General features: G+C 41.0%; 1 protein-coding gene across 1 annotated transcript in view; it reads right to left on the reverse strand.

The window, feature by feature from the left end:
- The window catches only part of LOC117744363 (collagen alpha-1(III) chain-like), a 23,003-nt gene extending 3,145 nt beyond the window's left edge, over positions 1-19,858 (reverse strand). The window contains exons 1-51 of the mRNA XM_034552575.1: positions 19,670-19,858; positions 18,300-18,364; positions 16,091-16,141; positions 15,839-15,946; positions 14,974-15,132; positions 14,755-14,907; positions 14,570-14,626; positions 14,436-14,471; positions 14,241-14,291; positions 12,244-12,381; positions 11,362-11,970; positions 10,942-11,025; positions 10,493-10,555; positions 10,237-10,392; positions 9,700-9,792; positions 9,556-9,600; positions 9,315-9,458; positions 7,988-8,635; positions 7,826-7,876; positions 7,718-7,735; positions 7,580-7,606; positions 7,412-7,474; positions 7,215-7,319; positions 7,058-7,102; positions 6,318-6,353; positions 6,132-6,176; positions 5,995-6,030; positions 5,874-5,909; positions 5,739-5,792; positions 4,886-4,921; positions 4,697-4,768; positions 4,446-4,472; positions 4,311-4,346; positions 4,151-4,186; positions 3,977-4,057; positions 3,836-3,871; positions 3,672-3,752; positions 2,749-2,820; positions 2,599-2,649; positions 2,415-2,474; positions 2,245-2,322; positions 2,112-2,138; positions 1,892-1,951; positions 1,691-1,777; positions 1,535-1,573; positions 1,311-1,427; positions 1,102-1,221; positions 860-982; positions 538-672; positions 317-427; positions 23-202 (exon numbers count right to left, since the gene is read on the reverse strand). Coding sequence (XP_034408466.1) covers positions 23-202; positions 317-427; positions 538-672; positions 860-982; positions 1,102-1,221; positions 1,311-1,427; positions 1,535-1,573; positions 1,691-1,777; positions 1,892-1,951; positions 2,112-2,138; positions 2,245-2,322; positions 2,415-2,474; positions 2,599-2,649; positions 2,749-2,820; positions 3,672-3,752; positions 3,836-3,871; positions 3,977-4,057; positions 4,151-4,186; positions 4,311-4,346; positions 4,446-4,472; positions 4,697-4,768; positions 4,886-4,921; positions 5,739-5,792; positions 5,874-5,909; positions 5,995-6,030; positions 6,132-6,176; positions 6,318-6,353; positions 7,058-7,102; positions 7,215-7,319; positions 7,412-7,474; positions 7,580-7,606; positions 7,718-7,735; positions 7,826-7,876; positions 7,988-8,635; positions 9,315-9,458; positions 9,556-9,600; positions 9,700-9,792; positions 10,237-10,392; positions 10,493-10,555; positions 10,942-11,025; positions 11,362-11,970; positions 12,244-12,381; positions 14,241-14,291; positions 14,436-14,471; positions 14,570-14,626; positions 14,755-14,907; positions 14,974-15,132; positions 15,839-15,946; positions 16,091-16,141; positions 18,300-18,354 — 4,831 coding nt within the window. The 5' untranslated portion in view covers positions 18,355-18,364; positions 19,670-19,858. The remainder of the gene's footprint in view (positions 1-22; positions 203-316; positions 428-537; positions 673-859; positions 983-1,101; positions 1,222-1,310; positions 1,428-1,534; positions 1,574-1,690; positions 1,778-1,891; positions 1,952-2,111; positions 2,139-2,244; positions 2,323-2,414; positions 2,475-2,598; positions 2,650-2,748; positions 2,821-3,671; positions 3,753-3,835; positions 3,872-3,976; positions 4,058-4,150; positions 4,187-4,310; positions 4,347-4,445; positions 4,473-4,696; positions 4,769-4,885; positions 4,922-5,738; positions 5,793-5,873; positions 5,910-5,994; positions 6,031-6,131; positions 6,177-6,317; positions 6,354-7,057; positions 7,103-7,214; positions 7,320-7,411; positions 7,475-7,579; positions 7,607-7,717; positions 7,736-7,825; positions 7,877-7,987; positions 8,636-9,314; positions 9,459-9,555; positions 9,601-9,699; positions 9,793-10,236; positions 10,393-10,492; positions 10,556-10,941; positions 11,026-11,361; positions 11,971-12,243; positions 12,382-14,240; positions 14,292-14,435; positions 14,472-14,569; positions 14,627-14,754; positions 14,908-14,973; positions 15,133-15,838; positions 15,947-16,090; positions 16,142-18,299; positions 18,365-19,669) is intronic.
- Between the last annotated feature and the right edge of the window lie 207 nt (positions 19,859-20,065).

Below are 20,065 nucleotides of genomic sequence, written 5' to 3' on the forward strand. Positions count from 1 at the left end.
GCATTCACTCTGTGAGACTCACCCTGCAGGTAACGCTGAATATCCTCCAAGCTGTAGCCACGACCTTCCGAACCATATGAAGTGGCAGTGGAGACTCCTGCCGGCCCCTGAGGACCAGGAGAGCCAGTTTGCCCCGGGACACCCGGAGGACCAGGAGGACCGTGTTGTACGGCGGAGTTGATCCAAGAGCGGAAGTCTTGATCTAAGTAAAGGAAGATACCATGAGTTTAAAAGATTACGTTTAGTTTTTTAAGCTGGATGATGAGTGAGTGACTAACTTTTCAAAACTTTGCCAATGAAAAACACAACAACTTACTTCTCATCAGTAGAGAATAGTCAATCGTAGCTGTAGTGAAGCCAGAACCCCCGGCACCAGAAGGCCCAGCAGGACCGGGTGGGCCGGGCAGACCTCTAGCAATCCCTCTGTCTGGAAATGACAATAAAAGCAATTTCATTGATTGACTTGCTGACTAATCGATTAAGTGCTTGTATCACTTCCAGGGTTATTGTCTTTGTGTTAGTGCAACCTGTGCTTACCGTTCATGATTTTGAAGATGTATGCGGCTATCTCCTCAACATTGTAACTGCCTGAAACTCCTCCTGATTGGCCTGGTGGTCCCTGTGGTCCTTGTGGCCCTGGTGGTCCTGACAGATATCTCCTCACATCTTCTCCTAGACAAATCCCAGCAGAGAGACATAGTTTAGCTGGAGATTCCTCTGAAAAAACAAGTCCTCAAACTTTTCTGTCTTCACAGTCAATAAGATAATGTTGACGGGTTTACAGAGACAGTTGAGTGCGGTGGGGAGAATATATGGATCTGATACCTCTTGACTCAGCCAAATTATATATTGTACTTACTCTGAAGCATAATGATGAGACCGCTGACCGTCAGGGACCCAGAGCCAGAGCCATAACTAGGTCCAGGTGGACCAGGTGGTCCTGGAGGACCCTGAACACCATTGCTGAAGCCTGAGCCCGGACCTGAAATTGCAGAACACAGTTACTGGTGGCCCCTAATCTGCTATAATTATGCCCCATATGTAAACATCCCTCCAATTGCCTTTTAGTAATATACATCCTGTGGAGAAGGGCAGGCTTACGTTGCAGATATGCAATGATACGAATGGCGATGTCATCGATAGAGCCTGAAAAGGTTCCAGGGATTCCTGGAGGCCCAGGTGGACCTGCAGGTCCGGGGATATTAGACTGTCTGCTTCTACCTGCACAGAACCAATACAACCTGTTCATACTCTGGTATGTCCCCCTGACAGCCTGTGAGTGTGTGGCCTTGCTTCAGAAAAACTCTTACTTAGATGGTCATTGATGTATTGACGCATGTCACTGGAAGAAGCAAAGGAGCCAGGCACGCCTGGAGGACCAGGAGGACCTGCGGGGCCAGGAGGGCCAGAGGTGACTGAGATGGAGCCTGAGAAAAGAAAAAGATAGTAAAAACCCTGAAGGAAATATAAACAAATAAAGCCCCTGGGAACTATTCATGCTTCACATCATTCTTGTCATGATGATTTGCTCTACCTCCTGAAGAGCCAGAAATACCAGAAGCTCCAGTGTCCCCTTAGAAATAGAAACAACAAAAGCATTTCCGTCATGTGACATATGTTGCACAGTATTTGCTCTGAAATACAGACAATAAAACATTGACAGCATTCACAGGTTTGGATGTGCTGGTACCTTTAAAACCTTGTGGTCCACGAAGTCCAGGAATTCCCGGTGGACCTGGTGGTCCAGGGACCCCGTTTCCTCCTCCGTAAGTCGACACTGTAAAGAAGAAATAAATACACAGTATGTCACACGTGTGCATCACACCATTAAAGTGTGGCTTTCTAATAGAATTCTAATGTGATTTTGCATGATTTGTGTTTGGATGCTGACCTCTCTCAGAGCTTCCTGGTCTTCCAGGGGTACCCGGCACACCTGCCTGGCCTGGTTCACCTGAGACACACATGATGCCACTGTTATTTTTGTGAAGTTATTCATTTTTATTCAAGCAGATGATTTCATGGGAAGTATTTGACCACAGTGAGGCTAAAACCATCTGTGTTGTTACTTTACAGTCAGAAGTACTATAAAATAAATAAAGTGAGACAGTTACCTTGGTAACCTCTTGGTCCAAGAGTACCTAAAATTACGATGGAGATGTTATAATTAGGTGTTACTCAAACTAAAGGAGGATATGTTTCTTTAAACAAAGCTAACAGGATGAGGTCTTCACAACAGCTGATCACCTGTTGATCCTTTGGGCCCAAAAGGCCCAGGTGGTCCCGGTGGTCCCGGTTGTCCCGGTTGTCCAGTTTGGGAATTTCCTGTAAGAAGAGCAGTGTTGAAAAAGTTTTCTTATTACTGCTAATTATGAGTCGAACCTAAATTAAGCACAAGTTTAGATTTAGCATCATACCAGAGCTGGATGCAAAGCCTGCGTCTCCTCTGTCTCCTTTAGGTCCTGGTCTTCCATAACCTTAAAGTTAAAGTTTTACATAAATAATGGTGAGATTCACATAATACTGATCACACCATATGATCCACTGGCCTCAGCGTCCATGTTTGAAACTGTAGATGATCTAATGAGCTTAAATACTTGCCTGGAGGACCTGCAGGTCCAGCCGGTCCTGGGGGTCCTTGTCTTGAATCTCCTAATGGAAACGTGATGAAAACGGTTAGAGCGTTACAAGAACGCTGTGGTCATTCGTCAATCATTAAAGGTGTAACAAAGCATGTTGTGTTTTATTTACCTGGACGTCCAGGTTGACCCGGTGGGCCGGGTGGGCCAGGTTGTCCTGAACCTCCACTGGCACTGAACTGCCCTAAAGCAGAAACAGACACACATGCTTTTAAGTAATGAACAGTATTATGGTAGAGAGGCACAAACCTGGCTATAGATTTAGAAAATTACATTAAAAGTGACCCGTTGTAACTTCTGCTGAACAGCGCCCATGGTGGCCACAGGTTACAACTACAGGATAATAATTAATGCGAGCATGTAGTAACAGTGCAGAAGTTTATACTGACTTTGTTCTCTTTATTATTTTCTAGCATTAGCTACAATGAGCTGCGGGTGGTAGGATGTAATTCAGTACATTTGCTTAAGTACTGTACTTTTACACATTTTAAGTACTTTTAATTTACGTCTAATCATTTTGTGCTAATTGTGACAGCCTCCTTTTTTTCTATTTTTAAGAACCAAAGAATCAATAGATTAATTAATAAAATAATCAGCAGATTAACCCACAATGAGAAATAATCAATCGTCGCGGTACACAAAATGTTTAAAAGATGAGTTCCACTTGAACCAACTACAGCATTCAAATGCTAATAACAATGTAATAATAATCTTGGGATATAATGTAATATAGCAATCATAGTAACAATTTCTCTGCATGTTTACTTTTAGTTTTAATACTTTAAGTACTAATTACACTGACATGCTTTTACTTAAGTGAGATTTTGAACGTATTTTTACAGCGTGGTATTTGTACTTTTACTTTAAAAAAAGGATCTGAATACTTCCTCCACCGGTGTAAGCTACTGGTTATACCAGACTAAGAGAAGCTGTAGCATCAGCAAACTGGATTCAGATGCGGCGGGTAATTTTCCACCTCTGAACACTTAGAGGCTTCAAGAAAACCATCCCAAAAAAAAAAAAAGAAGTACTCACTTGAATTGAGACTTTCAGATGTTCTCACTGTTATTCCGTGTTCTCCCTGCTCTCCCCTATACCCTCTGTCACCTTTAGCACCTGTGAAAACAAACAATGCAGCATTCACGCTACATATCTGATCTAAAAAGCTTCCTTTACGAGCCAAATCTGCAATGACCTACCAGGTTGGCCAGGCAGACCAGCAGGGCCAATGGGACCTGAGGAGGTAAGTCACAAGGTATTGTTACTACTGATGTTGTATGTCAGGGCTAACATGCATGATACCCAGAATGCAAAGGATTCCCAGCTGTCAAGGGTCAGACCTGATAATCCTGGAAGACCTGCAGAACCGGAAGGACCAGCAGGCCCGGGTGGTCCCGGGACGCTGAAAGACGTGGAGCCACCTGGAAAATAAAATAAAGTGATAGTTAGATATCCTCAAACTATAATATCATCAATAATATGTTAAAATATAATGTTTCAGCATGATATGTTACCTGCATTGATGATTCTTCCTGGTTCACCTGCGTCACCTAAAACAGACAAAGAAACATGGAGCATCAGACACGCAGATTAATAGCACAGGTGGTATTTAGACAGCGGTCACTTTCTGAAGCTGATGTTGTTTCAGAGAGAGGAAGATAACAGTAGCTGTACCTTTATCTCCGGGTCTTCCTGGATTCCCTGGTATCCCTAAAAGCAAGACACAAGAACATTTTTAGTGTTGAGAGCATCAAAATCATAATTAATAAGAAATCTACAATTTGTGATGAATCGATAGTAAAGTCGTACCTGGTGGTCCTTGAAGCCTGTGGGTTCCTACAGCGAGGGAGAGATGGCATGAATATATTGTATCATCCATCCATCCATCCATTATCACCCGCTTACCCGGCTCGGGTCGCGGTGGCAGCAGGTTCAGCAGGCCGACCCAGGCCCCCCTCTCACCCGCAACACTTTCAATATTGCATCATACCATCTACTAATGATAATGTTGAAATAGCTGAAGACCCAGTTTCATGAGAGTGGCTTCTGGCTCAGTTTACCTGAAAGTGCATCATCTCCAGGAGGCCCAGCAGGACCTCTGAGTCCAGGTGGCCCAGCAGATCCCTGGTCACCTGACAGTCAAAAATGACACTTTTGATTGATATTTTAAATTCTTTAAAATAAACTCTTTGTGCATATCAAAATGATGTTTAAATATATATGTAATGCTTGTATAATGACTTATTTACCTCTTGATCCTTTCAATCCATCAACTCCAGTCAACCCTGACAACATAACAAGGTCAATCTATTAGTTACCTTAATTTGTTGTAACAGTGTCTTAAATTAAGAGTAAAAGAAGTTTTCTATTATAGAATTATATTCTACATTTTTATGTACGCTTTGTATAATTATTTGTATTGCACAGCAATTTTCCTCAGGACAAATAAAGTTGTATTTTATCTTTATTATTATTTTTATTTGTATTATTATATTAACTCTTTATTTATGTATTATTATCATTTTATCTTTGTATCTATCTTTATAGGAAGACTCCTCTCTGCTGCCCCTTGGAGGATTATGTTATTTAATATTTGTGTTATTGAATTCGGTCGTGGTGTGTTCACATGCCAATAACAAGTTGTTGTTTTTTTAAGTGCTATCAAGTTAACTAAAGGTCTCTCAATTATTTAAATAACTAATGAATAAAATTAAAAAAGACTAAATGAGATTAATTATATCCCATTTTGAAGTACTTCATGCATTTCATTCATCGGGTGAATATTTTTTTATGATGCACACTCATCACCTACATTCATCATAATTAAGTCATATTAAAGAAATAGCTCAACATTTTGAGCAGTTTCCAGGCAACCAGCCAAGAAATAGTCGGCACACAACCCAACAATTTTTAGGTCACCACATTTTTTTTGGTTCTTGTTTGGACTAAACAAACAAGATACGACGTGTTAATTAGTGAGCTTTAGAGCTGCTGGTGGGTCCCTCTGCTTCTAGTCTTTATGCTAAGCTCGGCACAATTCCATAATCTGAGTGTCTGAGAATTAATTATCATTATTAATTATCTGAAGCTCCTGTGACTCACCAATTGACCCTTTGGGTCCTCTCTCTCCTGTTGACCCTTGCAGTCCTGGTTCACCTGAGGAGCAAGACACCTGTAAAACTGCACAGAGTGTATAACATGCTGATTCGGCAGCTTGATTCATAAAGGGATACTGACCTTTCACACCTCTGAGACCTGTGTCACCAGTTTCCCCTAAAACACACAACCATTCAAATACAGTTAGAAAAATTCACCGACCCATCAAGTGCTATGAAAAACTGATGTTGTTACGACAAACCTTTAAGTCCCTGGATTCCAACCAGCCCTCTGTCCCCTGAGTGACAAGAGTGACTGTGAGTAACATTATAGTATGTCAAATAAAGTAATGATGAATTTCAGTGTATTTTTCCACTGAACAAAGTCCTTGTGACCTACCATTAGACCCAGGTCGCCCTGCCTCGCCACGGAAACCCTGAAGACCTAGTTGATGTTTAATAAAACAGTTTATGTAAAATGTCAGGGCGTCAATCAAGACACTGCTAACACTAGTTCCAGTTGGTAAATTTGATCAAACTCAGCTGGTGTTTCTGGAGGCACTGTAATGCTCTACATGAAACTGACCTGGTGCTCCAGAAAGTCCAGGAACTCCAGATGCACCTATAGATCAGAGATGAATAATTCTTAGAAAGGAAAAGCAATGTTGAACGAGAACATTAATAACTAATGTAGAACTAACATTGGAATCAAGGTTTTATGAAAGCCCAATTATCCTAAAAATTGCAAAGGAATCACTCCTTTTTTGTAATACTTAAAGAATTTGATTATATATTTTTACTATTAATGGTGCTGCCGTGAGAACTCCATCAACAATTTGAAATATATATAAAACTAGAATTCATCATTTTGGGGCATTTTCATTCCTAACTGTATGTGTCTTCTCCAGGGAGATCTTGTTTGCTTTTTTGCAAAACAATATGGAGGCTTTATTCACCAGCTGGCTCTATGCTGCCACCTGGTGCCGTTTGGCGTACGGTACATACACATTGAAGCAAAATAAGGTAAAAAAAACTTTTGTCACCAACAGTAATTTTAAGTAAAAACACACAATAGATTTTAAATGAAAAAGAAATGTATTTAGTGAAAATCCCAATTTAGGTATTCCTCTAACCACTAGACAATATATTAATATGTCGATGTATAGTCATTTTATTTGCCATGACTCAAATTGGTTAGTTTCTTTGAGTTTCTTTTCTAATTTATCATTATTATTATGTATTTATAGTATTTAAAATAATGTTTCTATCTATCTAAAAACAAACATCACACACAATTAGATGTTCTTGTCTGTTCAATGAGCTCACCTTTTGGTCCAATCGGGCCGACAGACCCAGTATCCCCAGTGGCACCTGCATAAAACAAACATGAGATTCTGCAGTGACACAATCAAGATAAACTAGATGTAATTCGTACCACTAATACACACAAAAGCTCTGTTGCTGCTGGGAATCTGAGCCGTACCTCTTTCACCTTTCGATCCAAAGCCTGAAGGTCCAGCCTCGCCTCTGGGGCCGGACGGGCCCTCGCGACCTCTGATGCCTGGTGCACCATCCACGCCATGATCACCTGCCATTTTACACACAGATAAAATGCCTCACTATTAATGAGCTAAGCAGTGTACTTGCGTGATGTAGTTTCAACTGAAGTGTTTTCTGTACCAAGGCTTCCTTTCTGTCCTTTTGGACCTTCAGCACCTGCATGTCCCACTGCACCAGGAGCACCTAAGGTCAAAGGTCAAAATCAGTAAAATGACATTACGCTGTCACGCAAAAGTTCTAAGAAATAGCAAAATACTGGTAATGAAAACATTAGTCATCATTGCTCACCTGGAAGTCCAGGGAAACCAGAATCTCCTGTGATAAATAAAACATACATTTGATTATGACGACGGTCCAGAGTGGCTGACACAAAGAATGCAACAGACCAACAGAATTACAGTTACAGTAAGTGATTTTCTTCCTGACCTTTAGTTCCAGAGTCACCTGAAAAGAATAATAAATACCCTCATGTTAATACATTTCTTTTTTTTAAGTAAATGTTTAGATTTGATCAAAATACATATTTAATTTCACCTTTAGGTCCAGGCATTCCTCTATCTCCCTGCACTGACGATGCTAGAAAAGCTGAGATAGAGAACAACATTTCGATGAACTTAAATGCAGGGTGTGTGTGTGTGTGTGTGTGTGTGTATTCATTTCGCCGGTATATGTATGTACAGTACGTATGTGCAGTACCTCTGTATGACTGCGACTGCATTTCAGTTCTTAACATCCGCTGGATCGTCATCTGAAGAGAAGTAGCGTCTATGTGTCCTCCACTCACTCCGGTCCCGAGACCAGTGCCGCCAGCACTGCCACTGAAGCTGGTACCAGTATTGACGCTTCTGCTGGCACTGCCACTGGAACTAGTGCCAGTACCGCCGGCACTGGCACCGGCACCTCCACCAGCACTGGCCCCAGTGGCCACAGCCCCATTGGCGCCAGCAGAACCATCTCCAAAGACGTCAACTCCATTTCCAGCACCATCAACGCCGCCGCCACCAGCTGCAATCATGATTCGTGTTCTGGAGCCCGAGCCTCCACCTCCGGCGCCAAGATGCAGCGTGTTGTCAGTGTGGGCGGTACCTCCACCTCCACCTCCAGCTCCAGCTACACCTCCAGCTCCAGCTCTAGCTCCAGCTCCACCTCCAGCTCCAGCTACACCTCCAGCTCCAGCTCTAGCTCCAGCTCCAGCTACACCTCCAGCTACACCTCCAGCTCCAGCTCCAGTGGCCCCATAGATGTTGAGGTCATTGGAAGAACCTGACAGCCGGCTGGAGTGAGCCACCGAGGACTCGGCCTCCAGCGTAGCAACTCGATTCTTCAGCTTTCTCACGTCTTCAGCTGAGATAGAGACGTCAACATTTGGGAAGATAAACATACAAGGACCACTTGTGGAGGCAGTGATAAGAAAATATTATATCTGTAATGAATAAACTACAGTGTATTCCACAGGTTATGAATGTATCCGCGATAGAAGCCTTCTCTCGCTTCGACTTCTGTGCAGGATCTATCATCAGATCCCTTTACTAGATATATCCCTCAGTACCCGCTCAACAAGTTTGGGCATGTACAAGTAAAACTATACCTCAAATCAGAGGTTACAAATTGTTTTTTTTCTCATATTTCTATCAGAATACATTCACACTAACAAGTGTCCTGCTGCAGGAAAACAAACTGCAGTCTCTGATGTCATCAAGCAACTATTTCTGGAGCTGCTCCACTGACAATGAATGCCAGACCGACTTTATGGCAGTGGGACAGTACCCACAGATCAAATATCCAGAAAGGGGATTACATGTACCGTCTCACAGCTCTTAGCTGCACTGTTAAATAATGCTCACCAGCCTGTAAAAGCTGAAATACAAATGTTATTGTTTACAAATGAACAAAAGCAGCCCCTCCCGTGCCCTTCTTTGCAGCGTTGCTCCAGAGAGTATCCCATGACTCCTACAGTCTTATCTTTGGGGACATTTTTATTGTTCCCTATTAAATGTCATGATGTTGTAAAAGTCAGCCTTACCCAGTGCAATGAGCCCAAACAGGAGTCCAAGCAGGAGCAGGGAGAGGAGGAGAAGACCCAGCAGCCATTTCCACCAAGAGCAACAAGCGTCGGAGCAGCAGCATAGTCCACCTCCTCCGAAGATGCCGTTGTCCTTGTGAATCTCTGAAGACGGAGAGTACAGAGCGTAAAATCCTCACTTTCAAACACTGAAATAATCATCATTAATGTAAATAACAACATATGTGGAATAAAAAAATACCTGCATAGGTGGCTTTGTCTTTCATTATAACACCAGATGATCCATCTGATGAAGAAATACAAAAAAACATCAATTATCTATTTCTACAATTAAAGCATTTTTGGTTTTTTTTAGATGTTTTAGATGTTTTTATGAACTACTCACAGTAAGAGTTGCCTGTCTCTGACTTCAGTGGCATTGTCTCAGTGTAGCTGGAAATGAGCTTCTCTTTCTTCATTGAATCTCCTGATATCGACCCTGTGAAATGAGAAACACCATTGTTTTATTGTAGTTATTGTGTTTAACAAGCAGAACCAAAAGAACATAGCTGTTTAAGAATGAGAGAACACACAATATTAATAAACAATGTGATATAATCCAAGTATTCACAACACAGAGAAGGCTTTACCAACAAAGACACAAAGAAAGTAAATAGGAATACAATGAAAATAAGTAAGTATGTATTCAAGAAAAGATCTTCAACTTAAAGAGAAGAGGAAGAAAGACAGAAGAGAACCAATAGTAAATACGATAATTTTCTGACCAAACACAACAAATAAATACTGGTAATAGTGACAGTACTTCAGATCCCGTTCTGATTCAAATTATCTATAAAATCTAACAATTAGAAACATTTGTAAAGATTAATTCAAATTCAGATCAGGTTGTTCTCCAGAAGGGGTCGGTAAGTAGCTGACTCACCTCCTCCCACCTGAACGCGGCTGCTGGTGAACTGCTTCCCGCTGTCTTTGGCCAAAATGAGCCTTTCTGTATCCCTCTTGGCTGGAAAGTTCTCCTTGTCAGAGATCAGGAACTTGTAGTCTTTCTTATATGAATCATCAGGTTGGGATCGAGTGGCTGAAAACAACAAAGACAGTCAGGAATCATTTAGGTTTGTGAATTGTTTTTGACAGCAATACACATATTTCAGATTATATTAAAATGATTGCGGACTTACTTGTAGAGACTCCAGAGCTGATGAAACCCCCACCATTTGACGAGTTCTTCTGAACGCCATAACCTGTAAATACAGACACACAAAGTTAAACCCTCTCTAAAGAAATATGTTTTGGTAACGTGTTTCTGAGCCATCGGACCGGAGAGAGACTTCTCTAGGACTCTGCTGCCTCAAATATGACCAAATGGTACAGAGACAAACAAAAATAAACAGTAACACTTTATAATAACTGCACGCTATGAAGCATTTTATAATACTTCATTTACAAATGGGGAATCCATCATGTATAAAGTGTAGAACAATGCTTTCTAAATGATGAATTAAGTGTTTACTCATCCTGAACTAATGCTTCATAGCGTGCAGTTATTACAAAGTGTTACCAATGTTTTTGAATGCAAAATATGTAGGATGTAAGACACAGAAGATAATTTCAGAACATGCTGCCGTACCTCCAACGGAAGCATGTGTGTTGCCTCCACTGGTTGTGAGCACACTGGGAGAAGTGGGAGCCAGATTATTCTGAAAGCCGTAAACTGTAAACAAAAATGCAAGGTTTGATGTGATTTAATAACATAAAATAACACACACACACACACACACACACACACACACACACACACACACACACACAAACACACACACAGGTTTTACATGAATATTCACAAGACAGGAAGAAAAAAGAAGAAGAAGAAAAACAATACATAGATATACAAATAATAACCAAGAGTAAAAATTAATTACAATAAAACAAACCATAAATAAGTGTTTGCTCATTTGTATATGTATGTGTAACTATAAAGTGCATAACAAAGCAGATAAAACAGTCACTACAACATTACAGGTCATGTTCAAGGGACGTTTGTTCTCACCTGACAGGGACGAGGGTGAGGTGAGGCCGAGCGGCGCCAATCCTCCCGACATGTTGTTGGTGCCGGACGCGTAGCTGCTGGTGTTACCAGCGACCACTGTGGTGGAGGCGGAGGGCAAGGTCGAGGTGGACCAAGAGAAAGAAGGAAGGGTTGCATCCAGCGTGTCATACTGGCCTGATCTCACAGTAGAATCATACTGGCCTGATCTCACAGCACTCTCATACTGGCCTGATCTCACAGTAGAATCATACTGGCCTGATCTCACAGCAGTATCGTGGGCTGATCTTACACCAGAGTCGTACTGGGCTGATCTTACACCAGTGTCGTACTGGGCTGATCTTACACCAGTGTCGTACTGGGCTGATCTTACACCAGTGTCGTACTGGGCTGATCTTACACCAGTGTCATACTGGGCTGATGTCAAACTTATGTCATATTGTCCTGACTTCACACCAGTATCATACTGGCCTGATTTCAGACCAACATCATACTGGCCTGATTTTACACCAGTATCAAACTGCCCAGATGTCATGCTGGTATCATAAAGGCCTGACGTGTCAATGGTTTGGAACCCAGCTGATCTCACACCAGAGCCAAATGAAGTTGAACCTGCAGGAAAGAACAGACGCAAATCAACAGTGTAAAGTGTGTTCAACCTTTATTCATAAAGACGTATTGATATATTCCTTGTGTGTTGTCCAAAATGAGAGAGAAGATATTGCATTGCATTTTATTTGCGCATCAGAGAAGTATTTCAGGATTCACTGAGCTGTAATGCTAATACATGTGAAGCCATTTTAAACCACACATCTGTAGGAGGGAGACAAGGCGTCTGTGCATGTAGAGTATGTGCATGTGTGCGACTCTGGTAACGGTATATACCCGACTGAGAGGCCACGGAGACCGTCTTGGTTTCCACGCTGGCCTTTTTCGGGACAGGCAGGGTGATGGAGGAGCGAGTGGGACTGACGCTGCAGGAGCGTCCCTTCAGCAGCTTCTTCACGTCATCTAGCTCCGTCCCTGACATTGACAAAAAAGGATTTCATATGTTCAAGCTTGACAGCAAAAGTCTGTAATGCTGTAAGGGCCTGCTTAAGAATACAGATCGCATACGGCACTCTGCCTTTGGCTAATCTTCTGGAAAAACAAAGTATCTACGAACAGAATATATGTTCTTTGAGCTTTCTTGGATTTGAAATAAATTGTTTAAGAAAATAAACTTTATTTTGTTCATTTACAGTCCATTGCACCGATGTGAGGTCCTGGGACAGGGATGTCGTATGTGTACAGATTGTGAAGCCCTCTGAGGCAAATTTGTAATTTGTGATTTTGGGCTATACAAAATAAACTGAATTGAAATTGAATTGAGTTGAATAAACTAAGCTTTAGTTTGAGCTAAGGCTAGTCGCTATCTTACAAGCTATCTTACTTAGCTGTAGAGAGTTTCCTCTATGTGGAAAGAGAGTGCATTAACATATTAAAATCTACATATACAAGAATATAATACTTCAAAAGTGGTCATTCATAATCTGGATTTTTACCTTCAATACTTATGTGGGTCGGTCCTAACCAACCTCTGTTTCCTCAAGTACAAAGTTTTAACGCAGGACTTTGACTTGCAATGGAGTATTTTCTACTCCTACTATGTTATGGATATGGTTGTGCTATGGATAGGTTTACTAGCCTGCTCTCTCTTTGAAAGTCTGGGTGGCTGTGCTTGATTACAGGAGTGGGATCAGTTGCGCGGGTCTGGTGGCAAGCTAAACTCTGGGCTTCCTTGAACTCCACCACCCAATCAGTCACTGCAGCTTGTAGATTATCTTTTTTGTGAAGGCGTATAAGCTTTTTTTTCCAGTAGAATCTCTGCCCTCTATATTCATGTAAGTGTTGTTAATAAATTGTCAGTTTACAGCAGCTCTCGGCCTCAGTTTTGTGAGTCAGTGTCGTATTACCTTTTATTGTTTCTGGTGGAGGTGGGACAACATTCTTTTTTTACTACTTTAGCCTACTGCTGGGCAGTTTGATGTGTAACAATGCATCATACTCTATGAGTTATTCATGAGTTTTGTGTATGAAATCTTGAAAGAGACAAATCTGCCAAATGTAGTGAAGTAAAAAGGAATTCTTTCCCTGAAATGTAGTGAAAGTACATACAATGTAAAGTAAAAGTTCCTCAAAGGTGTACTCGGGTCGGCTTTCAGTACCGATTCTATTACATGCTGTTGGATTGCTATTTCTACTCAAGTAAATGTCATTATTTACTTCTTCCACCACTGTATGCACGATTAGTAATCTGAGACCCGGTTGTGTTGAGGTAGGTTAAGTTGGCACAGAATGACTCACTGTTAAAAAATGCAAATGAAATGATTGCAGTTATGCCCTTTCGTCAGCAGGGGGAGCGATCATGTCTGAAGGACTCTGACTTTTCCAATGCTTTGCTTGAGAAGGGTGGTACTGCAAACAGTGACTCATGTGTGCCATTGTTGCCACCACAAATCTGCCCCTTCACTTATTCCCAACACAATGCAAACAAACCCGTGATCCTCTGTGTTTGAATCTCACGCGTTTCTTTGTGCTGATGTACTGCACACTCTCTGTCTGGGGGAACTGCACATGTGTTACTAATTGGGATTTCATGGACAAAAAACATGCATGTCAGAGGTGACAGAGGAGGAATGTCCTATGCTGGGCCAAAGCATTTGACAGCATCGGAAATCCAAAAGAACATCCTGCTCTGAAGTGACCCTGCAGGATAAAGAAAATCTTTCTCTATCCATGTGGTACTTTGAATGAACACTCTCAAATAAAGATGCTTTGTTGCTTCATGAGGAATTACATAACCAACAGCAAATGAATGAATGTGTTTCAAGTGGTCTTACATCTGCTGGCGGAAGGAGAGGCACTTTGTAACCTGGCTCTGATCTCGCTCTCTGGAAAGAAAATCACACGCACAAAATGGACAAAGAAATCCTGATTTAATGAGAAACTAAGCTTGGACAATTCAGAGTCAGATCGTACAGAAATAATGAAGAGAAGAGGGGGGGTTGTGGTGGGAGGGGGCAGTTATTGAATACCTCTGCTTTCGCTCCTCCCTCTTGTGGCGCTGGAGCCTGGAAAAAATAAATAAACACACACACAGACATATGAGGATAAACCTGAACAAATATTGTGTGATCACAAAGTATATAAAAAAATCACTCTCACTTACAATAGATTCCATAATCTTTGCGTGAAAACTCTGGAGAGGAATTGCCACTGGAACTTCCTAGAAAAGAAAACACAATGGCAACAGAGATATTAACAGCACCCTCATGGATGACCGTTTCCTTAACTTTTCAAGCTTCTTTTTCAGGCTCCGCTTGATGCCAACTTTGAATAATAATAGGATCTCACCGTCATAACCTCCTGAGCGGCTGGATATGTTCTTTCTCTCCCGGCAAACTGGAGACAGGCCTCCTGCTGAGCCAGCAGTCTGCGCTCTCCTGGCACCACCCGATGAGCTGGACCTGACCTTTGACACCGAGCTCACGAGATAACTGCCGCCCCCTCTGCTGCCTCCCCCCCCTCCTCCTCCTCCTCCTACTCCGCCTCCTCCACCTCCTCCGCCACCACCTCCTCCTCCTCCTCCTCCTCCGCTGCCTCCTCCTCCTCCTGCAATTCTGTACCCCTCTCCGTCCATGAAGATCCCCCCTCCATCACCTCCTGAGGAGTCTCCTCCGAGGTAAACTCCTGAGGAGGAGCTGTAGCTGCTGGTGTTCACACCTACAGAAGCTGGGGGGGATGATGCATGCAGGTTATTTTTGATTTCCTGCAACTGGATCATGTCCACACAAGCAGGAATATGCTTGAGTCACATTAACGTGACATGGAAATAATTGTACTCACTCGTAACTGATATTGTGCCTATTTTTATGCTATTATTACTCACTTTTACTCACTTACTTCTACTTACTTACTTCAATTCCACTATATTTCAGAAAAACAAAATTGTAGCTTTTACTGCAATACATTTACAGACAGCTGCAGGTATTTTATCAAGATCTTCATACAAAACATATCATGAGAGTATAATGTATTGTGCATTAAACTGAGTATATACAAATCCTCACATTGACAGGCTGGACATCAAAACAGTCCCAATTATTCTCAAATGATTTGGACTATTTAATTATTAAACGGTGTATTACTGTGTCAGCTCTAATTGTGCACATGTATTCTGTTGGGTAGTTTAATCTATAACAAAGCATTATAATGTATAAGCTATTCATACATTTTGTAAAGAAAATCTTTTTTAAATAACCTGCAGTCTAATAAATGTAGAGAAGTTCTTAAAAACTGCAAGTGATGTGAAATAGAATCTAAATCAGTACTTCTCTTTCCTTCTACCGGGGGTTCAAAATACAGCATTTAAACATCTCAAAAACAGTGGAACCCACAACTTCCCAATTTTGGATCATGAGTGGAAATGTGCTCTCACATGAAGAAAAATAAGTTCCACTGCTGTTCTGGGTTAAGACATTCTTCTCCAAGCCCAGCCCTCCAGCACTGCTGGACATATTCCTGTGATTTGATCCGCTGGTTCCCTCTAGCAACGAGAAGACACACGGCAAAACAAGAAGGAGCTGTTACTCATCGGGTACTTCCTTTAGAACTGCTCGGCTATAATTATTGTATTATGCGTTTAGTTTATAATTAAAGGAAGCATAGAAAAAAAAAGAGAGACACTCACTTGGTGGGAGAGAAGTCAGTCTGGATGTGGAGATTAAGGTTTCTCGCACAACTGAGCACACGGAAAACAAAGACGATGATTACTGCATTATCCTGAGAGTTACCTAAAAGTTCTGACTGTATGCAGAGTGACCGGCACGGTGTTGATGTTTACGCTTCCAGAGTTGAAATCATGTGACTTTGATCGATACAGTGTTGATGGATTCATCGTCACTGTGACGCTGTCGTAAAACTGTCAGTAGCCTTTTGTAATATAGTTTATGTTTAAATGTAAAAACTATCAGCTTTATTCATAGATAACAAATCATTTAATCATAATGCTTAATATCAGTTATAGGTCATTATTAAGAAAAACGTTTTAGGTTGCTCGGTTACAAGCATAATAAGAACCCTTATTCGACAGTGAGAAACCTGCAGCCTCTTATTAATGATAATGAATGACAGGTATAACTGCAGACTTAATGGTTTATTAGAAAGTTAAACATTCTTAACTTTTCAGTAATGACTTGACTATTAATGCCAGAGAGATTCTCCACAACCTGCACACTTACGAGTTGTTCTTCTTCTTGTCATCAAAGGTTTGTTTAATAATGCAGTACCATAATTGATGTGCTAACTATCTGAAGCCCTTAGTTGCAGCTTATAGACTTGTTATAACAGGTGCCTATTACAAAGTGGTTACAACATTTCTGAATGTTGAGAGTAATCGTGTCTAAATGTCTAAGTAGTTTTAGTTCAAGTTAAGGTTTATTTCGATGACGTAATAATGGATTGTCAAATTTAAAAACAACTACAATACACAAACATAAAAGTATATCTTACACGTCTGTCTTTTCTGTGAGTGACACAGCTGTGATTTTTACAGACACACTTTGTTCTTGAGCTTTCAGACAGATTTAACGGCCTTCATCTGCAGATAGAGTTTGCTCACTTGTCCTTGAGATGGTTTAATTGTTAACAAGAGATAAAGTATGAAATAACAGCTAAATCATCTCCATGAAGTAAGTGGTTCTTTGTACCCAAATGTCTTCTTTTTTCTTTTTGTTTACTACTATTTTTAAGGGCAATAATGAACCTTCGACCCAAACTTGGCGTTGCATGTTGTGAACGTATACACATGTTTGTGTGTCTCGTAATACATAGAGGCAGTAAAACTACTGTTAAAGGAAAATTCTTTAAAGACAGTTTGTTGAAAACTGCAAGTGATGTAAAACAAAATCTAAATCATTACTTCTCTTTCCTTCTAGTATTATATTATTGATGTTTGTAATTAATACTAATATAACACACTAGGAGGCATCTTGTTCTCCAGCTGCAGCCTGTAGAATGTAAACAGTTACAGAAAACGTAAATTCCATTTCAGTTTCACGCTGCCTCATCGCTCCTGTCCTCCTCCTCATCTTCCACCCTTTTTGGGACTTTTGTGTGTTTCCGAGTCAAGGTTCAAAACTAAAAGGTCATGTTGATTGATGCCGTTGCTCCTCGACTTTGAAACAACCTCCAACAAGCCAAATCGGTGGATGAAAACCATCTAGAAACTTATTTGGGGTTTTTAGTATCTTCCAACTACGTACAAGCTTTTGTGTCCAAACCACACTATCTTGTTTTTCCTCTCCGTCCTTTCACTCTTCTGTAAAGCACTTGTTTGGAGTGTAAGTGATACAAACAAAAAGTGACATATAAAAGAAGAGAAAAACATGAGGACGACAGGGTGGCTGATTATATGTTCTTCTCAGTTAGCATCAAACATATAATCATGAGCTCCTCGGCTTCGCCACCCTTCTCCATGTCAAAAGTCATCAGGCCAAGATGAGGTTCCCTTTTACATTTAGTTATGACTACTGGAGGAAAACCCTGGAGGATGACTGATAGCGAGGAACAGAAATGGAAACCGACACCAGTGAAGGCATGCCATGATGTTAGAAATAGTAAGCCCCCAAGAGACAAAAGCATCACCCAAGAAAATAAGTGTGTAGTATGGTATGCCATTAAGCTTTCAAATGAGAAGTCATATTTTCATATCTCTTGCCACAAAAAGGTCTGCATTGTTTTGGAAAATACATGTTTCCATTACGTTTGCATTGCCAGAGACATAATAAAACCCATATTATCTGCATTTCTACAGCTACAAGTGTGAAAAAGTGTTCTTAACTCGTGTTTACATGGTGAATTCCTTTAACAAACATCATGAATAAATTCTGAAGTCTCACCCTTTTCTTCCGACAAGCCTCCTGAGAAGTCCATCTGTCTTGTTAACTCGTCCATCACAATTTATCTGGTGAGATGATGATGATGATGATAAAACATTGACCACAGTCGTGTATACTGTGCCAACTGTTGTTAAAAGTCTGTTTATTCCTTGACTTGTAACTGTGGTTTAAATGGCATTTTAGCAAACATTTGATGGGAAAAAGGGCAAAAATGCCAGTTGTTATTCCAGGAATTATTTGGGTTAAAGACAAGCCTGTTTGTATCTGATGTTTACTGCATCAATTTAAAATGTTATGCCACTGAAGACCAAAAAATGCCATCAGTCACATTTAAAAAAAAACATACTCTCATGTTTCCGTCAAACATCCTGCTTTTACTGATCTTGATGAATACAGAAACTCTCCATTAGGTCCTCGATAGATCAGGTATAAGACATCACCTCTACTGTATTTAAAAATGAATAACTTTGTCTCGATGTTTAAATGTCATGTGAACAATGGAAACCACACTAAAGGCCCCAGAGCTTAGAAAGCATCATTTATAGATTTCAATAGACGTTGTATTCACGTTGTGTCCTTAAAGACGAACAAAAGAGCAACTCTGAAAGACCATCCTCTCACCACACCCTGCCAGCTAAGGACATTTAAATGCATGTGCTTCGTTTACTGCACACTTTCATAACACATTAAGAAAATAAAAAGGCAGAAAGACTCCAAAGAATAGCATTTCCCCCTTTTCCTCATTGCCTGGGCCACTGAAACCAAAATCTAGCCTGTAAAGTGCAGCATCCATTAAAGTGAAAAGAGTTTCTCTCAGCTCTGAGAAAAGTAAAATTGTTGTGAAAGCCAATTAAATCAACATTTCTGAATACTGCTTCGTTTCATCAAAGCTTGTGCCATACTAACAGCTGGTCAGCAAATACACACGACTGTTGTCACATAAAGCTGCTGCCACTAGGTCAGGTAATATATTTAGAGGGATGCAAATAGCACGGCAAAAATACATGTAAAACTATATCCTGAGATCACTATAACACATTAATTCTATAGGAAGAAAACGGATCCCAAACCCCCCCCCCCCCCCCCCCCCCCCCTACTAGACTTCACAGACAAGCACACCAAGTACTTTCCGTTGTTTTAATGGAATTATAGAGGACTTTGCAGAATGCCATACTAGAAAGCCCATAACTATAAAGCCCAAAAAAAGACTTTGACAGCCCATCACCAAACTCCCAGAGTGCAATTAGTTAGTGCAGAGATACAACAGCCACATGGGGGAGAAACACCCGCACCACCCAGCATAAACAACGTTTTATATATATATAGTCTCCAGGTTATTCCAGTGTACTTTATGTTGTTAAAATCCATACCTTCCGCCAGCTCGAACAACAAACAAATCAAATCCCGATATCTGTCAAGATGGACCGACTGGTCTCGTCCACCGGAGAGATAATGTGAAGTTTTTTTGAAGTGGGATGTTCTTTATGTGCCTTTTTGCTTAACTTTCCCAGGCGAGTCAAAACAGAGATTTTGGCACACGTCCCAGCCACGCCCATCGGCGCTGGAGCTTGGCAGGCAGGTGTAGCCGACGGCACGAAAAGCTGAATTTTAAAAAGAAGAAGAAGAAAAAAATAACTGCGCCCGAGGGAACCAATTATCTCGACTCACCTCTGCAGAGGCAGATAGCCGACTGTGAAAAATAAAAGTGGTAAACTCCTCCTTGCTGCTACTGCATGCTTGAGTCGCTGCACTTTTTTTTTTCAAAA

This window comes from Cyclopterus lumpus, chromosome 15 (genome assembly GCF_009769545.1).
Source record: "Cyclopterus lumpus isolate fCycLum1 chromosome 15, fCycLum1.pri, whole genome shotgun sequence".
NCBI lineage: Eukaryota > Metazoa > Chordata > Actinopteri > Perciformes > Cyclopteridae > Cyclopterus > Cyclopterus lumpus.